This window comes from Paramormyrops kingsleyae, chromosome 3, assembly GCF_048594095.1.
Source record: "Paramormyrops kingsleyae isolate MSU_618 chromosome 3, PKINGS_0.4, whole genome shotgun sequence".
NCBI classification, from domain to species: domain Eukaryota; kingdom Metazoa; phylum Chordata; class Actinopteri; order Osteoglossiformes; family Mormyridae; genus Paramormyrops; species Paramormyrops kingsleyae.
Genome location: NC_132799.1, coordinates 4439230 through 4455391, shown reverse-complemented (window position 1 = coordinate 4455391; position 16162 = coordinate 4439230). Strand labels below are relative to the sequence as shown.

At 45.0% G+C, this 16162-nt stretch overlaps 1 protein-coding gene across 1 annotated transcript; it reads left to right on the top strand.

The window, feature by feature from the left end:
• Window positions 1-450: 450 nt before the first annotated feature.
• On the top strand, window positions 451-7113 carry LOC111835673 (solute carrier family 22 member 7-like). Its single transcript, XM_023796214.2, has 11 exons — window positions 451-742; window positions 1280-1678; window positions 2078-2181; window positions 2706-2860; window positions 3058-3226; window positions 3596-3719; window positions 4542-4651; window positions 4750-4964; window positions 5095-5203; window positions 5988-6194; window positions 6633-7113. Exons 2-11 carry the CDS (start codon window positions 1298-1300, stop codon window positions 6703-6705), a joined length of 1647 nt encoding a protein of 548 aa, XP_023651982.1. The 5' UTR covers window positions 451-742; window positions 1280-1297; the 3' UTR covers window positions 6706-7113.
• Window positions 7114-16162: the final 9049 nt, after the last annotated feature.

Here is a 16162-nt window from a genome sequence, read left to right as displayed (position 1 = left end):
AACCAATCACAAAACACAGATCACAGATACAAATTAAGCTGCTTGAGACAATAAATACGAGTACAGTTACGTATAAATACGGAACCCCAGTGCAATGTATGCATATGAACAATGTAAACATATAAACATGTAGTGCAATGACCTGGAGGAGGTATATAGCCACATGGTAAACAAGGGGTTTGGATCACGCCGAAATTTGTTTGTAGCCGATCACACATGTAGCCCATCAGTACATTTACAAGTGACTATCATGATTGCGTGAAATGATTGTGTTAATGGTGGTTCTCCCCATCCCTGCAGCTCCGCCTCGAACCCTAACCAATCGCGCCCCTTAGCTGCCCAGCAGGCCCTGAAACAAAAGCACGGTCAGCTGGGTCTTGGCATGTTAATCAGGGAACACAAAGATCCCAGTCTGTGTTAACACAGATTAGCACTATTGTCTTCCCCATGGGTGGGGGCTGCGCTGTTACCCCGGTGCACCCTCATCAAAGCGTTAACTCAGCCCTGTCCTTTTGACCAGGGAGGGGGAAACAAGTTGATCTTTGGTCTGGGGTAGGGCTTATGGTTGTGCAATTAAAAAAATAACCACACACACACACACACACACACACACACACTGGAAGGCAACTGGTGAAAGTTTATAACCCCCCCAAGGAAGACTGTAGCTTTACACGGAATAGGGCCGACCTTTGCTGGGGGTCCAGGTAGCTTCAGGAGCAGAGAACGATCACGACATCTCCAGGCAAGCTCTTCTTAATGTTCACTAATATGGTTATTGTAGTTCTTAGCTAACAGTATTACTATTCTGTCACAGATAGATGAATATCTGACTTATAGAACTGAGTATTTCATTGGTCATTTTATGCAATTTGAACAAGGGTATTATGGCTGTATACTGTCTGATTACATACAGTCTTCACGCTATAAGTCTGCCAATTTGCAAACATGCTGCCTGCTGCACTGATAATCGTCCACACATTCGTTTCCTCTGCGGGCATGCACATGATCTGGGGAATGTGCTGTTTGTAGCCTGAGTGCTTTAGGGGATGTGAATGTCTGACCGTAACAAACTCAAACATAAGTGCCTGTTATCACAACTTTGAAGCAGGAATGAGGTTTAGGTGCGATTAAAGCTAAGCTTTCCTTGAATGAGCAGCACAATAAACTACGATAAAGCCTCAAAGAGGGGCAAAGTTCTGCTTATTGTTGGAATGTTTGAATGACTAGCAGCATCTTGCAGTAACTCAGTTAGTTCATCCCCTCCATCCCCTGCCCCCAGGCTCCAGCGACCAGCAGCATGAAGTTTGAGAACCTCCTTGCGGAAATAAATGGCTTTGGGAAGTATCAGATTCTGCTTTTTCTCTTGCTGCTTATTCCACGCTTCACCCTGCCCTGCCACTTCCTACTTAACATCTTCATCGGCGCCGTGCCGTCCCACCACTGCGACATCCACGTCCTGGATGATGGGGAAGTCTTTGAGAACTTCACTCAGGAGCAGAGGATGATCGTCTCTATTCCGGCTGAGGAAGATGGCAGTCCAAGTTCATGCCAGATGTTCTCACAGCCCCAGTTCCATCTCCTACATGGAGTCTCCAACGCTACAGCAGAACCTGCTGTTCCGTGTCAGAATGGATGGGTCTATGACACCGGCACCTTTGCTTCCACCATAGCGACTGAGGTAAGTCTTTTCATAGCATTTTGGGAGATTTCGGTTTCTCTAGTTTTGATACCCCGTGGCTATATTTTCATGCTGCCAGTGTTAATCTAAAAATAAAACGTAACGTCAGATGCTCTGTTTTGACCCATTTTCTGCTTGTGTGGTGGCAAATTGATATTGTTATGAAATCTGCAATCCTTAAGAATGATAAATGATTTCATTAATTATGTAAAAAATAAGCCTGATGCAGTGCTGATGGTCAGGTCAGTCCACAATCCGTCACAGATTATCCTTCTGCACTTTGGGTTAGTCTTCTGTTTGACATTGGCTCTGGGCACTAGGCAGCAATGGTCTGTGTGTGCGATGACGTTAATCGCCCAGTGAGTGATCTTCCTGTTTCTGATTGGCTCTTCTCTGAAGTGGAACCTGGTCTGTGCCAGGAAAGGCATAAGCAAGGCCACCGCCACCATCTTCTTCGTGGGGGTCATGATTGGATCTGTGGTTTTCGGGATCCTTTCTGACAAGTGAGTCCCCTTTTTGTCGTGAACTGAATTAATCTCACTGGTATATAAATAAAGAACCAGATCTATCTGACTGTTTAAGCATACATTCCATCGATCCATCCATCCGTCCATCCATTCATCCATCCATCTGTCTATCTATCCATCCATCCATCCATCCATCCATGCTTAAAGGGTGATATGGGTCATAGGGCCCATCCCAGACATTTCAAGCCACAAACCTATTAAATATGCATCCTCATGCTATTGAAGTCCTGAATACTGATTGTGATGTGATGTGGCCAACCTCATTTCAGTATTGTGCATCACATGACCCCTTCATATGAGAAGTAGCGACCAGATGATTGGTCAGTGGCTAAATAGTTGAGAGAGTGGTTCAATAAAGTTTGGTAAAACAATAACAATAATGTTCCAGTTGTTTCCTTCTTTGTGATGCTGGTCCAGGCCATAAATATTTATTTGAGTGTTTTTGTATTAGCAGTGATTTATATAGATTTATATATTTGTTCTGTTTGTCGCATCTTCAGGTTTGGCAGGAGACCCCTGTTGCTGGTGTCCTACGTGTCATCTATCGTGTTCGGGCTCACCAGTGCCTTCTCCAGCTCCTACGTCATGTTTGCCATCACAAGATTCTTCACTGGATTCGCGCTCACTGGAATCAGCATCATCTCTATTGTTCTCAGTAAATGCTCCCGCGCATTCAGTTTCCGCACATACGCTTTGTGTGTTTCATCTTTCATTTTTTTCATTTTCTCTGACTCATCAGTAGCTCCCGCTGATAGAAACGCCCAAAGCAATGTAGGGCCTCATCCTGTCGTTCTGTGTTCTGTCCCTCGGAATCTCGTATTTCCACAGCACACCGTAAATTTGTCCCTGCAGGTGTCGAGTGGGTCGACATTGAGCACAGAACCTTCATCGGGGTGTTTGGGAGCATCTGCTGGAGCGTGGGCAATATGATCCTGGCGGGAATAGCCTACGCTGTTAATGACTGGAGGCCCCTCTTGATAACTGTGACTGTTCCTCTGGTTTTCTCAGTTATTACCTGGTGGTAAGACCTCCGTGGACCAGCTGGACAGCACAGGGATGTCTACTACTGTCATTTCCCCTTGGAAGCTTGACTGAGAATCTGGAGATCTTTGAATATGCTCAAGTTTGCAGAATGATACAACAGAAATTTTCAGCGAGCACATCAATACTAAAACCCACATCCAACTATGTATTTACATTTATCAGAATCACAGGGTAGCCCTAACATAAGAAATAAACAAATATGTAAAATAATGCATATCTTATTTTAGCATAATATTTAACATATCAGACAATATTTGTTGTTGCAATTCCATTTGGTGCGAAACAGCACAGCAGCACAGAACAAAATGTGTGTTATTTCCAGGTAACTTCTGTGCTGTTTCTTCAGGTGGATTCCAGAGTCAGCCAGGTGGTTGATAGCCAACGGGAAGGTGGAGAAGGCTCACTTCTACCTGCAGAAATGTGCAAAATGTAACAGGAAGGCAGAGGTCATCGCAAACATCAAGTCAGAGGTTTGCATCCTTCGCCTTAAAACCAACTGACTCTCTGAAGAGGATGAGCTTTCCCCTCTCTGCACTGCAAAGGATGAGCTTTCCCCTCTCTGCACTGCAAAGGATGAGCTTTCCCCTCTCTGCACTGCAAAGGATGAGCTTTCCCCTCTCTGCACTGCAAAGGATGAGCTTTCCCCCCCTCTCTGCACTGCAAAGGATGAGCTTTCCCCTCTCTGCACTGCAAAGGATGAGCTTTCCCCCTCTCTGCACTGCAAAGGATGAGCTTTCGCCCCCTCTTTGCACTGCAAAGGATGAGCTTTCCCCCTCTCTGCACTGCAAAGGATGAGCTTTCCCCCTCTCTGCACTGTAAAAGACGAACTTTCCCCCTCTCTGCACTGCAAAGGATGAGCTTTCCCCTATCTACACTGCAAAGGATGAGCTTTCCCCCTCTCTGTACTGCAATCACAACACTGTAACCAGAATTCTATTACTGCACATTCCTGTCCATTCAATAGCATTTTTAGTTTTTTACTTTCAATTTCACTTTTTAAACTGTATTTTAATAGCATTTTTCAGTCTATGTCTTTTGTCCATGTCTCAATATGTCACGTTTAAATTACTTACATATTTATATTCTATTTATAATGTACATCTATATAATATAGTCTCTATTTATATTCCATTTATAATTGATATATTCTATTGACTATCCTCTGTTTCTTGCACTGTGACCAACAAGATCGTATAGCTGAACATGACAGAAATACTTTGACATTAACTTGCTCTCTTGGTAAGCCAGTCATATAAAACAGCATTTCAGTTACTCAACTGTGTTCCCCACAGGCCCTCCTCAGCATTATAAATGTCCATAATGAAGATAAAAGCTATACCTATCTTGATTTAGTTAGAACCCCAAAGATGAGGAGGCTGGCCTTGTATACAGGAATTGTTTGGTAAGTTTCTTGATTCTGTAATTAGGAAATTATTTGTAATTAACTGTCCAGTATGTCTCCATTATGAGAAAGGGGCATTTTCCCTTCTTTTCTGTTAGGTATGGAGTGGCTTCCACATATTATGGGATAAGCCTGAACGTCACAGGATTTGGTCTGAACATTTATCTGACTCACTTCATCTATGCTGCGATTGAAATTCCATCAAAAGTTTGCGTGTATTTCTGCCTGGACAAACTGGGCAGAAGGTACTGCCAAGCGGGGGCATTGATTTTAACTGGCACTTGCATTGCAGTAAATATCTTTTTGCCAAAGGGTAAGATCTGGTTTCGGACTGACTGATTGTTAACTGTGAAAAAAAAATGTGTATAGATCCATTTTGTAGATCCTTCGAGCATTGGCTGCCTGTCTAACAATGTTCACATTTCATTCACCCATCTGCCAAGATTTGTGGCACTTCCGCACCGTTATCGCCGTCCTTGGCAAAGGGTTGTCCGAGGCCTCCTTCACAACGGTGTTCCTGTACACAACGGAGCTGTACCCCACCGTCCTCAGGTGAGAGACAGTGATGCCATCGGGTCTCAGACCCACGTGCAGATGTGTCGAAATACCCAAGGGTCTGATGCTCATTATCAATCGTACTCGGATTGACTACGGATCAAAATCCCATAAAACTAGCCAGTAAGAATGTTGGATGTCAGAACCTACTGCTGACGTCATTCTCTGCTCCAAACTCACGACTAACATTACACACCCTTCCAGAAACATGGCCAATATCACACGCCCTTTCAAACCCATGGCTGGTATTACACTTCCTTCCTAACTAATCACTAATGTCATACTCCTTTCCAAACTCATGGTTAACGTTATTATTCATTTCAAACTCACAGCTAACTTTACTCTCCCTTCCAGACTCACCCCTAATATCGTACTCCATTCTGAACTCATGACTAATGTCACACTCTGTTCCAAACTCATTACTAATATTGTACTCCATTCTGAACTCATGACTAATGTCACACTCTGTTCCAAACTCATTACTAATATTGTACTCCCTGCCTAACTCACAGTGTGGGCCAGCCACCTATCTACAATAAGGGTTAATTTGTTCTATTCTATATAAAAGTTAGCTCTAGCTGTCCTACATGATAAACAACTAGTGGTAAATTAGGGGAACTTACTCAGCATAAACTTACCCTGTGGCCTGAAGCTTTTAAGATTTGAAAAAGTCAGCCAGCCCTGAAGTACAAAACACAAGACATTTACTTTTAATAAATATCAGTAATTGTGTATCTGATGGCCAACACCACACAGGCTTCCCATCTTTGTTTTCATGCAGGCAAAACGGCGTGGGCTACACCAACTTCATGGCTCGCATGGGCGGGTCCGTCGCTCCGCTTATCCTGCTATTGGAGGACGTGTGGAAGCCCCTCCCCCAGGTTATTCTCTGTGTGGTGGCCATGCTGTCTGGCTTTGTGGCAATGTTGCTCCGTGAGACGCACCACACACGCCTGCCAGAGACCATCGAGGACATCGAGCAGACAAGGTACAGTGCTCCATCTGGCCATACCATGTGGTATATTACTACACTCCACCACTACTCTATGTTTACTACACTCCACCACTACTCTATGTTTACTACACTCCACCACTACTCTATGTTTACTACACTCCACCACTAGTCTATGTTTACTACACTCCACCACTAGTCTATGTTTACTACACTATGTTATATCGTTGTTTAGAAACTGTTTGTGTCCAATGATTGGCATTAGAGTCTCATACTTTTAGAGTGTTTTTAATTCTTGTATCTAATATATTATTATTATATATTACTAAAGGATCTAAAAATACTAAAGTATTTTTCTTCCTCAGAATTTAGCTTATTATGTAGTATTGGATTTTCCTCCATTGTTGTCGATCTGTCCACACAAATATGATTTATTCACATGTTTGGTGTTGTGTTATAATTTTCTTGTTTCAGGAAATTATCAGTGCATGTTCCTGTCCAGGAGATTGACACCCCTCTGAAGGCGATACCCAGGGAAGTGAGCTGAGATGCCCACAGGAAGTCATTCAGGCAGCTTCCTGGGTCACAAAGTGGGCGGGGCCACTTGGGGGAGGAGGTGGCCGGAAGGAACCGGCCCCAGATGTTTCTGTGACGCCTGTGTCACTTCGAGCTTGATAATACGAACTCCGCCATCAATCCCAACAAATGACTCTTGCACAGTGACCCACAGGATGTCACATGAGATGGGGACTTCAGAAAAGCCACACCGTCACCCTGTAAACCATAAACAACATCCAGTACAGTCAATGCTTTGTGTCTATTCCCATATCAAAGCAGTCGTGCTGCCCGGACAGACAGCAGATGAAGGCATTTGCGCTTCTCTCATTCACAGTGCCCTTCAGAGCTGTTGCAAAACATGTTGAAATGTCATTTAATTAAAAGGTCTTTAATATTACTAAGTTTGTTAGCATCATTTGTTTTTTGAGTTAGTATTGGTTTAACTAATATACAATATCTTACCCCAGTCATGTACACAAAGAATATTCTAAATTCGGATAACATTTACAAATTCACGTCCTGCTACACTGCACTTGATCATTTGCATAAAGAAAGTTAATCGTAATAGATAAGCTAGATAACGATAAGAAAAAAATATTAATCCAAATATACAATTAACTTGTTTTAGAGAATGAGGAGAGTCATGTCTACTGAACTACACTTTAGATTAAAGACATAACTAAAATTCTGGGAACTTCCCGTTAAAGAGAGTTTGAGGGTGTGATAGAGTCCCCGTGATGCAGTATGTATGGAATTTAAGTGTCACACTAGAGCAGGGTTCTTCAATTCTGGACTTCGATTCCAAATCCAGGCCTTGTTTTCAGTTCTCCCAGGTAGTTAGTTTAATAATTACTGATTCTGATTGGTCAGAGGTTTCACACCTGACTGACAGGTAAAGGAAGGCTGGAAAACCAGCAGTGCTCGGAGCTTGAGGACCGTGATTTAAATAACCCTGCACTAGAGGGACCTTCCCTGTTTCCTCGGACTCAATCTGCAAACCAGCAAAGACAATGAAGGATGTTTATTTTCATGGCCAGAATCGGTATTGATCTTGTACTTTCTCTTAATCATCTGCCTCCTTCAGAAGTTGAATATCCAGCCCTATCGGATGGGGAGGAAATGGAGATTTTTACATTCAAAGTCTTTCCTTGGCCTAACAACTTTCTCAGCAATGTCTGTCCTCATCAGGGTTTGCTTCCTGAAGGCTGACGGGCAGCAAACTCCTTCATGGTTCTTTGGCACTTCGACTTTCCTGGGGTCCACTAAACAGCCAGCGGCAGGGATGAAATTAGAAAAGTGTCCTTGTTAAGATGAATGGTATTGGAAAGCACTGGAGTATTGCTCTCTTGCTGGTAATTCTCTGGATAAATGCATTCAGCTGTTTCTCGAAACATTCAGCCTGTATATTGAACACTTATACAGCTGGATACTGACCAGAGGAATTCTGGGTTGTTGACTGAATGCTCCTGTGCTTCATATATAATTTTTCATGCACTTTCTACAGTTTATGCTGCCCAAGAGAAGAATTACTTTAATTACAGTCCATTCAAGTGATATAATACAATTAATCAGAGTGCTGCTTTTCTCGTTCCTCACGGTCCTTTTTGAGTTGCCTCCAGTTGCCACGGGGTGCATTGTGGGTATTTTGTAAAATGCTTCTTAAGTATCTGAGTCATTCCGAGGCAGAAATGGTTCTTGGGCATTTAAATTTGCCAAAATTAAGACCAAAATGGCTTCTGCCTCTGACACGATTATACCAAGGTTAAGGTGTGGCTTTACGCTGCATCTAGACCGTCGTTTCTGTAAGTTTTAATGCACATACTTTAAAGCACTGCCCTTTTCTCCCCCTGGAAGTGATTTTTGGACTATGAATTTAATGAGATGTTGGGATTCTGTTCAGACAATATGTCTGTTAAAAGAATAACCTCATTTGGGCTGGACGACCTGTTTGTTTGGCCACCTAAGGTAGTTGATGTTAATCATTAACTTCACAGGTCTGGAACACAATGACAGCTCAATCTGCTTGTTCCTCCTTGTAAAATGTAGTCTGACATTTGCCATGACCTGAAGATCTAAGATTTTATCTTTTCTCTGTTATTCTGTTTTCTCTTACCGTGTGATCCCTGCAGGAGGAACGACTGCAAGCTGTTTGCCTCTGTGTAAAAAACTCAATAACCTGGTTACCTGGGTGTTACACCTAATAGCTGGTTTAAAAATAATAATTTTTGTACTACTACAATTCTGAAAATGAATCTAGATGTCAAATGTAAATGGAAAGTCAAATTATTAGATATTTTTCCATCTGACGTGTTTTTACACTTTACATAAGTACTTAAATGTATGGTGTAGAGTATGTCTCTAAATCACTCTGGATCTTTGCACTTGTTTTTAGTATTATTACATATTGAACGGTAAATAGAAATATTGAAAAACATGTCTGTTACCAATTAGTCAGTTGTATTTAATGTTTAACAAGTTTAGAATCTTAAGTCATTTATAAATAAATCATAACCTTAAGCTTGCACGTGGATCTGTGTGGCACATTGTAGAAACAGCTGGTCCAACAAAATGGGATTAATGAGCTGGAGGCAGGGATGAAGTTTGAGAACCTCCTGGCAGAAGCTGGTGGCTTCGGTCGGTTTCAGGTCGATAGTGCTCTCCATCGTCTTCGTTTCTCGCTTCACCCTGCCCTGCCACCTCCTGGTGCAAAACTTCATCGCTGCCGTGCCGCCCCTCCACTGCCACTTCGGTGTCCAGGATGATGCCGAAGTCTTTGAGAACCTGACCCTGGCAAGTGAATACGGCAGGAGAATGGGAGACTGTCATTGTGGATCTCTCACAGTGGCTCTCTCACAGTGGTTCTCTCACAGTGGATCTCTCACAGTGGCTCTCTCACAGTGTCTCTCTCACAGTGGCTCTCTCACAGTGTCTCTCTCACAGTGGTGGTTCCAATAGGATTTCAAAATAAATGCAGTCCTTCTTCCTTCATACCGTCATCTAATCTAATGAGCTGCATTATAATTGCATAATATATAATGTGTAATACATTATTACATTATATATATTATATAATAACTGCATTATAAATAATATAATGAAAATCGCAAATCACACCTGAGGCTTCCCGATATCCTCTGCGCCTCCTTCTGCAATTACCACTACGGTTCCTGCCACTCTCCTTGTCTTCCCTGCTGTTAGCATGGGACACCAGTTCGTATACTGCTGCCACCTATTGGACAGAGAGATGTACTGTACATCACACCAGCAAGCCACGATGAGCAAGGCTCTTTTCTCCACCCAGGAGCAGACGATGATTGTCACTATAATGGCACAGGAAAATGACAGTCTGAGTTCCGTCTCCAGCATGGAGTCGCAAACACTGACCCTGCGGTCCTGTTTCAGCACCTATGAGTCCTATGAACCAAAATAGCCCAACATAATTTCCAGTTTTGTGCTTTAATCATTGAAGAGATCTCTCGCTCATTGAAAGAGGGACCTGATCTATGACGAGTGAACACCAGAATGGTCAGGTGCATATATTGAGAAACACCCATGATTTATGGCAGGGTTACAATTTATTGCGCAATCACCTTGCGCTACCATCTCTGTCAGTCATGGGCTGTTTCTCCATATGCGTCCTTAACCATTCTTGTGTTCTCGTTTACCTGCTTTACGTCATCTTCCATCAGGGACATCAAAGGGGCATGAATACCCGGACAGATTCGGGGGCGGGGGGGGGCAGCATGCTGTAATTTTGCACCCCAGGCAGGCATGGAGTGGGTAGACATTGAACACAGAAGAGTCGTGGGTGTGTTGGATGGGCTAGACTGGATGTTCCACTCCATCATGCCGTCCTGCATCACCTACCTTGTGGATGACCGGCGCTGGCTGCTGCTACGCCATCATGTCCCTGCTGATCAATACTGAGCAAACAAGGTAAGAGGATCCAGGATCTAATCAAATGACTGATGCCAAGGTTGAACAAATAGGCCTGCAAAAATCTTGGATGATTTGTGTAGTTTTCTTTGTAGTAGATGACACAAAAACAAGCCATTCTGGCTGCAGCTCCCCTCTTAAATGACCTGCGATAATTAAACAGGTGGCACTTTGGATTTGCTTCCCCCTGTTTGTTAATTATGGGACTCTTGGATCACAGTAAGAATCCTATTTATTTACTGATGATTAATTACAACCTAAAAACTCATGACTACTGCGAGGACATGAATCATAGGAATGGCCCTTTCATCTCCTTCCCCATGAAACCCTTTAAAAGAACAACTGAACACCTCAGACACTTATTGTTATTGGTATCAAAAAGATAAAATTCCAAATCCGTCCTTAATCGTTGTTTACCCAAACACAGCAATTTATTCAATTCAGTTCCGAAAATCACTGAGAGTAATAGAAGCGCAAACATTCCCTTAATCTTCACTAGTACTGTTCCTTCTTTAATAAGCTTAGGCCTTTGTACCTCAGTACATGCACAGTAAGACGTTAGAACTGACGACACTGAAAAGATCAGAGATGGCAGCACACGCGGTGGATGAAAAACAGCATGTTCCTATGCTCCGTTTCCAATGAAAAATCTCTGTAATGAAACTTTTAGTAGATTATTTGATGTTTATGGAATATGACACATTTTTAAATATGGCAGAAAACCATGGCTGAAAAATCCATTAAAACAGTGCCCTTTAGAGTGGTGAAAATGTTTGCTGTTTGTTGCCCTTCAAATGTGAGTCAATGTGCCCAATAGAGTGAGGGAATGTGATGAAGCGTTTCATGAAGGCCCTACTAGTGGAAATATACCGGGCCTTTACAATGGTCTAAACGGCTTCCCTGAGTGCCCTTCCGATGGAAAAGGTGCCATTATGTAGCTCAAAGTGTCCCAAAGGGCTCCATTTCGAATCAAGAAAATGGGATACGGTGCTGTAAAGGGTAATACAAGGAGGCGAAAAAACATGACAAAAGGGTCCACACCGGCGTCCGTGTAAAGCAGGGCTGCACGTCACATTGCGATTATACGGCGCATGCGCAATTATCACCAGCGCTTTAGATGACGGGCGTAAACCTTTGTCTTCGGTGCTACAGTATACGGAGGTTTTCTGTGGTTCACAATTTGGTAAGCAGTTTATTAGTGCACCTAAAATATTGCTGAGAGGCGTATTATGACGCCCAAAAGTTAGTAATCTGTATAAATTCGGCGTATCTTTATGTTTAATTAACGGGTCTGACTTAAAACTGCAAAAAGTACCGCCACAATATCACAATATCTCCTCTTTTAAAAGTTGTTGTGGCTGCTGAGCTGTCCTCTTCATTACCGCCACTTCAGTGCGAATCGCTTACATGATTTACCAAAACAGTAACCGAATCAAATAAACACAAGGATTCGCCGCCCACGTAGTATAATATATTGGACATACGTCTCCCCTGTGGTCTATAGTCCTGGTGATTATCGCGCATGAGCCAAATAATCCCGATGCCTCTGCCATGTGATACCGTGCAGCCCTAGTCAAGTGGATAAAATGTGATGCAGTGCTGTATAAGATGTGCGTCCATGTGTGAGGATGGGAGCAGCTGTCCTACTGGATGCCCCTCCAGTGGAGAAAGCGTGATGTAGTGCCATATAACTTGTCTTCATAATTGGGAAAACCTGAGGTGCTCTATGGGTGTCTTTCTGGTGGCTAAATCTCATGAAGTGCCCTTTGTGGTGCCCTTCCAAGTGAGCAACCATGATGAAGTGCCCTCTGTGGTGCCCTTCCAAGTGAGCAAACATTATGAAGTGCCCTTTGTGGTGCCCTTCCAAGTGAGCAGACATGATGAAGTGCCCTTTGTGGTGCCCTTCCAAGTGAGCAGACATCATGAAGTGCCCTCTGTGGTGCCCTTCCAAGTGAGCAAACATTATGAAGTGCCCTTTGTGGTGCCCTTCCAAGTGAGCAAACACGGTGAAGTACCCTTTGTGGTGCCCTTCCAAGTGAGCAAAGACGGTGAAGTGCCCTTTGTGGTGCCCTTCCAAGTGAGCAAACACGGTGAAGTGCCCTTTGTGGTGCCCTTCCAAGTGAGCAAACACGGTGAAGTGCCCTTTGTGGTGCCCTTCCAAGTGAGCAAACACGGTGAAGTGCCCTTTGTGGTGCCCTTCCAAGTGAGAAAACACGGTGAAGTGCCCTCTGTGGTGCCCTTCCAAGTGAGCAAACACGGTGAAGTGCCCTCTGTGGTGGAGAGGAAAATATGTGCGATAGCTGCCCTTCCAGTGAAAAAAATGAGATACAGTGCCGCAAAAATTGCAGTTTTCTGTAAAAGATGAAATGTAGCATCTAGGTTTTCATACGTGTCAGAAAATGTGATATGTACTGTAGGTTGCCACTGTAGTAGACAAAACATTAGTTGAATAATCTTAAGATTGCTTGATCATACTGTGTGCAGGTTATACTGTATATAGTGGGGGGGGGGCACATGTTAGGCAATAGAACTTTTTATTTTTTCATTCCTGCTCGTCAAACAGCCTGAGTCCGCCATTGCCATCTGGTGAAGCATGCTTCACCTACAGTGGGTCTGAAATCGCATACTATGTAGTGGGCGAAATATAGTATGCAACGGGAGCAGTATGCCTGACTCCTCAGTATGAATGAGACTGTAGGTGAATGGTACCCCAATGACATACTACATTCTGCGACATTCCGACGTGTGCAACCAATGTCCATCCATCCATCCATTTTCTCCCGCTTATCCGAGGTCGGGTCGCGGGGGCAGCAGTCTCAGCAGGGAAACCCAGACTTCCCTCTCCCCGGCCACTTCATCCAGCTCCTCTGGGGGGATCCCGAGGCGTTCCCAGGCCAGCCGAGAGACATAGTCCCTCCAGCGTGTCCTGGGTCTTCCCCGGGGCCTCCTCCCAGTGGGACATGCCCGGAACACCTCACCAGGGAGGCGCCCAGGAGGCATCCTAATCAGATGCCCGAGCCACCTCATCTGACTCCTCTCAATGCGGAGGAGCAGCGGCTCTACTCTGAGTCCCTCCCGAATGACCGAGCTCCTCACCCTATCTCTAAGGGAGAGCCCAGCCACCCTGCGGAGGAAACTCATTTCGGCCGCTTGCACTCGCGATCTCGTTCTTTCGGTCACTACCCACAGCTCGTGACCATAGGTGAGGGTAGGAACGTAGATCGACTGGTAAATCGAGAGCTTCGCCTTTTGGCTCAGCTCCTTCTTCACCATGACAGACCGATGCAGCGCCCGCATCACTGCGGACGCCGCACCGATCCGCCTGTCGACCTCCCGCTCCATCGTCCCCCCACTCGTGAACAAGACCCCGAGATACTTAAACTCCTCCACTTGGGGAAGGATCCCATCCCCGACCCGGAGAGAGCATTCTACCCTTTTCCGGCTGAGGACCATGGTCTCGGATTTGGAGGTGCTGATTCTCATCCCAGCCGCTTCACACTCGGCTGCGAACTGTCCCAGCGAGAGCCGAAGGTCACGGTCTGATGAAGCCAACAGGACCACATCATCTGCAAAAAGCAGAGACCTAATCCTGAGGTCACCAAACCGGACACCCTCAACGCCCTGGCTGCGCCTAGAAATTCTGTCCATAAAAGTTATGAACAGAATCGGTGACAAAGGGCAGCCCTGACGGAGTCCAACCCTCACCGGAAACAAGTCCGACTTATTGCCGCTCATGCGGACCAGACTCTGGCACCGGTCATACAGGGACCGAACAGCCCTTAAAAGGAAGCCCGGCACCCCATACTCCCGGAGCACCCCCCACAGGACTGCCCGAGGGACACGGTCGAATGCCTTCTCCAAGACCACAAAACACATGTAGACTGGTTGGGCAAACTCCCATGAACCCTCCAGAACCCTGCGGAGAGTATAGAGCTGGTCCACTGTTCCACGGCCGGGACGAAAACCACACTGCTCCTCCTGAATCCGAGGTTCGACAATCCGACGGACCCTCCTCTCCAGAACCCCCGAATAGACCTTACCAGGGAGGCTGAGAAGTGTGATCCCCCTATAGTTGGAGCACACCCTCTGGTCCCCCTTCTTGAAGAGGGGGACCACCACCCCGGTCTGCCAGTCCAGAGGCACTGCCCCCGATGTCCACGCGATGCTGCAGATGCGTGTCAACCAAGACAGCCCTACAGCATATCCAGAGCCTTCAGGAACTCTGGGCGGATCTCATCCACCCCCGGGGCTCGGCCACCGAGGAGCTTTTTAACCACCTCAGCGACCTCCGCCCCCGAGATAGGGGAGTCCACACCCAAGTCCCCATACTCTGCTTCCACATCCAATGTTTGCTGCACTATCCCACAAGGCCACTTGAACAGGAAGAAGGTCTTATTTTAAGCTTCAATGTTCACAGTCTTAACAGGTGCTTGTACCATGATACATGAGGTGGACGTCTGGACTCTGGTAATGTAGTCAGGAAAAAATTAAACATTATATCCCACACGACTAATTTAAATATAAACACATGTATTGTATTCTCCGGTTTCACTAGAGAATAAATCATTGAGGGATCATGTCTACTGATTCCCACGGGATTTAAACTGTCAGCGACTGACAGCCATTTGTAATCTCACCCACTGATCTCTTCCTTCTCCTTTATATCTATGAGCAGAATACTGGTAGCTAACAGCACCTTCATCAAACATTCACGCTAATGTGCCAGCGCAATACCTCAGCATGTCCACCAGATGTCAGCGTTCCCTTGCACCGCTAATAGCACCGGAAAGTGCGTGTCATGTCCTGCCGAGAGACACTACTTTGCGCTGTATACCAGAATAAAGACGAAAAACTCCAGGACAGTGGTGAAAGACAGAGGCTCTCACTTTGTTCCCATTGGCTGCAGAATGCATATAGGGTGTTACACTTAGCATCGACTTCCTGACATATGATTCGTTGACATAATGACAAAGGGGGGGGGGGGGGGGGGGATTCAGCTATGTGTAGGAGAGGTTGGTCGTTTCAAGAGAGAAAACCAGGATTTTTTTGCTGACACCTTACAGGACCCTATCAAGACCCTATGAAGTATCTGTCAGTGGTGTGTCCTGTGCTAACTGTTGCTAAATGTTGACTAAAACTGGGTTTATGTCATGCATCATATTTGACTATGAGTGTCTTAAGAGTATGGATGTCAGAGTAACCAAGGAAACGATATCTTCAAAGGCAGGTGACCAGCTGAAGTGGCACCACGTTGGACAATCAAGTGACTTCTTTGGACTGCACCTGGCAAAAAGATACAGTCCTGTAATCGCACACAGATTACCTTCCCGCAATAAAAAGATAAAAAGAAGGGTGGAGAATACAGCCACCCGCATGGCTGATGGATGGTGCAGGTGGAGTCAGGCCCGGAGCAGACGCCGTAAATAATGTGTTTAATTAAGACGTCTGGCTGGGATTTGCAGAAGGCTTAAGACGACCAAGCCCTGTGGAAATACCATTTACAGCCATCA